This window comes from Protopterus annectens, chromosome 12.part0 (genome assembly GCF_019279795.1).
Source record: "Protopterus annectens isolate FY-2018-M chromosome 12.part0, PAN1.0, whole genome shotgun sequence".
Lineage (NCBI taxonomy): Eukaryota > Metazoa > Chordata > Ceratodontiformes > Protopteridae > Protopterus > Protopterus annectens.
The window spans coordinates 32,976,632-32,979,131 of NC_056746.1; the positions used below are offsets into that span (position 1 = coordinate 32,976,632).

At 36.4% G+C, this 2,500-nt stretch overlaps 1 protein-coding gene across 1 annotated transcript in view; it reads right to left on the minus strand.

Moving 5' to 3' along the window:
- The window catches only part of LOC122816123, a 958,912-nt gene that overhangs the window by 321,065 nt on the left and 635,347 nt on the right, over positions 1 to 2,500 (minus strand). The window contains exon 11 of the mRNA XM_044088882.1: positions 1 to 16. This exon is cut by the window's left edge and continues 169 nt beyond it. Within this exon, the coding sequence (XP_043944817.1) occupies positions 1 to 16 (16 nt within the window). The remainder of the gene's footprint in view (positions 17 to 2,500) is intronic.

Below are 2,500 nucleotides of genomic sequence, written 5' to 3' on the forward strand. Positions count from 1 at the left end.
GTTCACCAAACAGTCACTGTGTTGCAAACATAATAAATGCATTGTCAGGAAATACAACAGAGCAGTCTTTATTCAGGTAAATAATAGTAAATCAATATATTTCTTTGCAGTGCTCAACATAAAAATTCAGCTGATATCTGATTTCTAGCACAAACTGCCAACAAACATTTGTTATCAGGGCTTAGAATTGTGATAACATTATTCACTGTGTTTTAGTGGTACACAGTTTGTAGGCAAAATGCATGTCAGTCTCACAGCCCAAGAATATGAAGTCTGATATTATTGCTTTGTAAATACAGTACATAACTCCAATGGTGATGTAAACTTGTACAACCTATAAAATTTAATGTAAATTCTGAATGTTGCAGAAGGTGACAAAGCCTTTCTTAAACAGGTAATGCAGGAGACTTCTATTATTTTTCAGAAAAGCTTACGTATGAATTTGCCATCAATTATATACACTTACGCCATGGAAGCATTAGAGTCACTTCATTTCCTGAAATACTTCAGTTCTATCTCCCAACTCACTGCAGAATTCAAACTGATATTTTTTCTTTTGTTTTAAAGTCCATTTTGATTTTTGGTCACCCCAAGACTGACCAGCTTTCCTCTGCAAAGACCAATTACTTCTCATAGGTTCATAGCTTTTCAATAGGCTAACAACCACAAGGGCCTACTGCTTCCAGTCACTTACCTGACCTGACTGCCTCAGAAACAGAATGGACAGCTTGACCAACACAGCATCATCATGATCACCCCACCAATAGTAATGGTAGTAGGAATATAAGGACAGCTCGTTTTCTGGAGGGGCAGATTGGGCCCTCCAAAATTAAGCTGCCCAGCTTACATTCAAAAACCTCCCATAATTATGAAAAATAAGTGCAATATTTAAAGGATGACAGTGAATTCTGAAACTTGCTACAGTGTTGAAGTATTTTGCAGAAACCCTCCCCCTGTAGCGTGACCCCATTCAGCCTACTTATATATAAACTACATCCAAGAGGTCACTGTGTTTGGACTAGGGGTAATGCTCTGAGATTCCAGAAACCTCAGACTTATTCCCCATTGTAACCCTTGGAATTTGAAAAAGACCTCTCCCACAATTAGCGCTTTTACTCCCTACACAAAGCTAATTTTAGTGGTGGGCACACTTTGAAAATGCACTGCCATTTCTGTATAACCCTCTAATACATGTTATAGGTCTGTGTGCTTCTTGCATTAAATGTAGCCAGCAACAACTTCACAAATCCTGTCTTGTAGTAATGGTTTAGTAAACTTATCTCTTATCCTTGTTCATGAAAACATACAGCTAGTCTGCACACCCACTGGATTTTCTGACCTGCTTCACTGCACACGTCATTGACAGAAAAGGCATATGTTCCACCTCCATGTAATCAAGCTCTGTTGGATTATCTTTTTACCCTTGGCCTCTACTAAAACTTACCAGGAGATAGGGGAACTGTATCTAGAAAGTCTTATGTGCACACATGTAGATCCCAATCAGTGTTTTGGACTTTGCCTTTCATTTTCAGACTGCCCACTTAAACTTCAATTGCTTGTGTTTCATAAGAGATGTGCCCATACATTCACAGAAGTGGTGTCATGGAGGCTTTATAGAACATTTTATATTTTCTTACTTTAGGGCTTATGCTTTCGTGTGTATGCCAAACCCTAAGTAAAGTAATGGATGATATATTGGTGGTGTTGGAATGAAACACACACACTACCAAAGACATTTGTTAAACAGCAGAAAATTAAACATGGCTTAACAGTCAGGTCACAAATTACATGAATGTTTTTAATCTGTGGTTCTAAGAATCAGCTTAAAGTATGTTCCTAGAAGTGGTAAGTTTTTACCAAGTGTATGTTATACAGCTGCTAATAATTAAATATAAAGCTACATGAAAATATAAATGGTATGCTTAAACAAAGACATCCAATAAGATAAACTGCAAAATCATGTAAATCTTCATAACAGTTCCTAGAAAAGCTAACATGTGACCTTCCTCCACTGCATACCAGTTTCCCTCAAAGCTTCTTTTCAAGCAGTATATATATATATATATATACTATATATACATATAAGAATGAGTGACAGCAGCTATAATGAAATAGTTTATTTAGCACCTTTCGCCTTCCTCTATCACAGACTTCTTCAGAATAGTTTAAAACACTCTGATGTCACCATATAAATACACATCACCATCTCATGACTGGTTAACACACAAAGAACCCCACCCCTGCCATAATACATTTTAAAAATTGTTGACCAGTACCCTAAAATCAATATTAAACTGAAATCAATCGAGTTTGCAAATAAACTTACAGATACTAATAGCACAGCCATTCATTATATTAAATACAAAGATCTGAGCTTTAAAAAGGGGGAAAGTGTTATTTTGTCATTCAGTCCAGGAAATATTGTAGAATTTAACCTAACCTGCCATTTCATCTCAATAAATTCCAAATATTCATCAGTTGGGCCCTCTCTTTGTCCCAA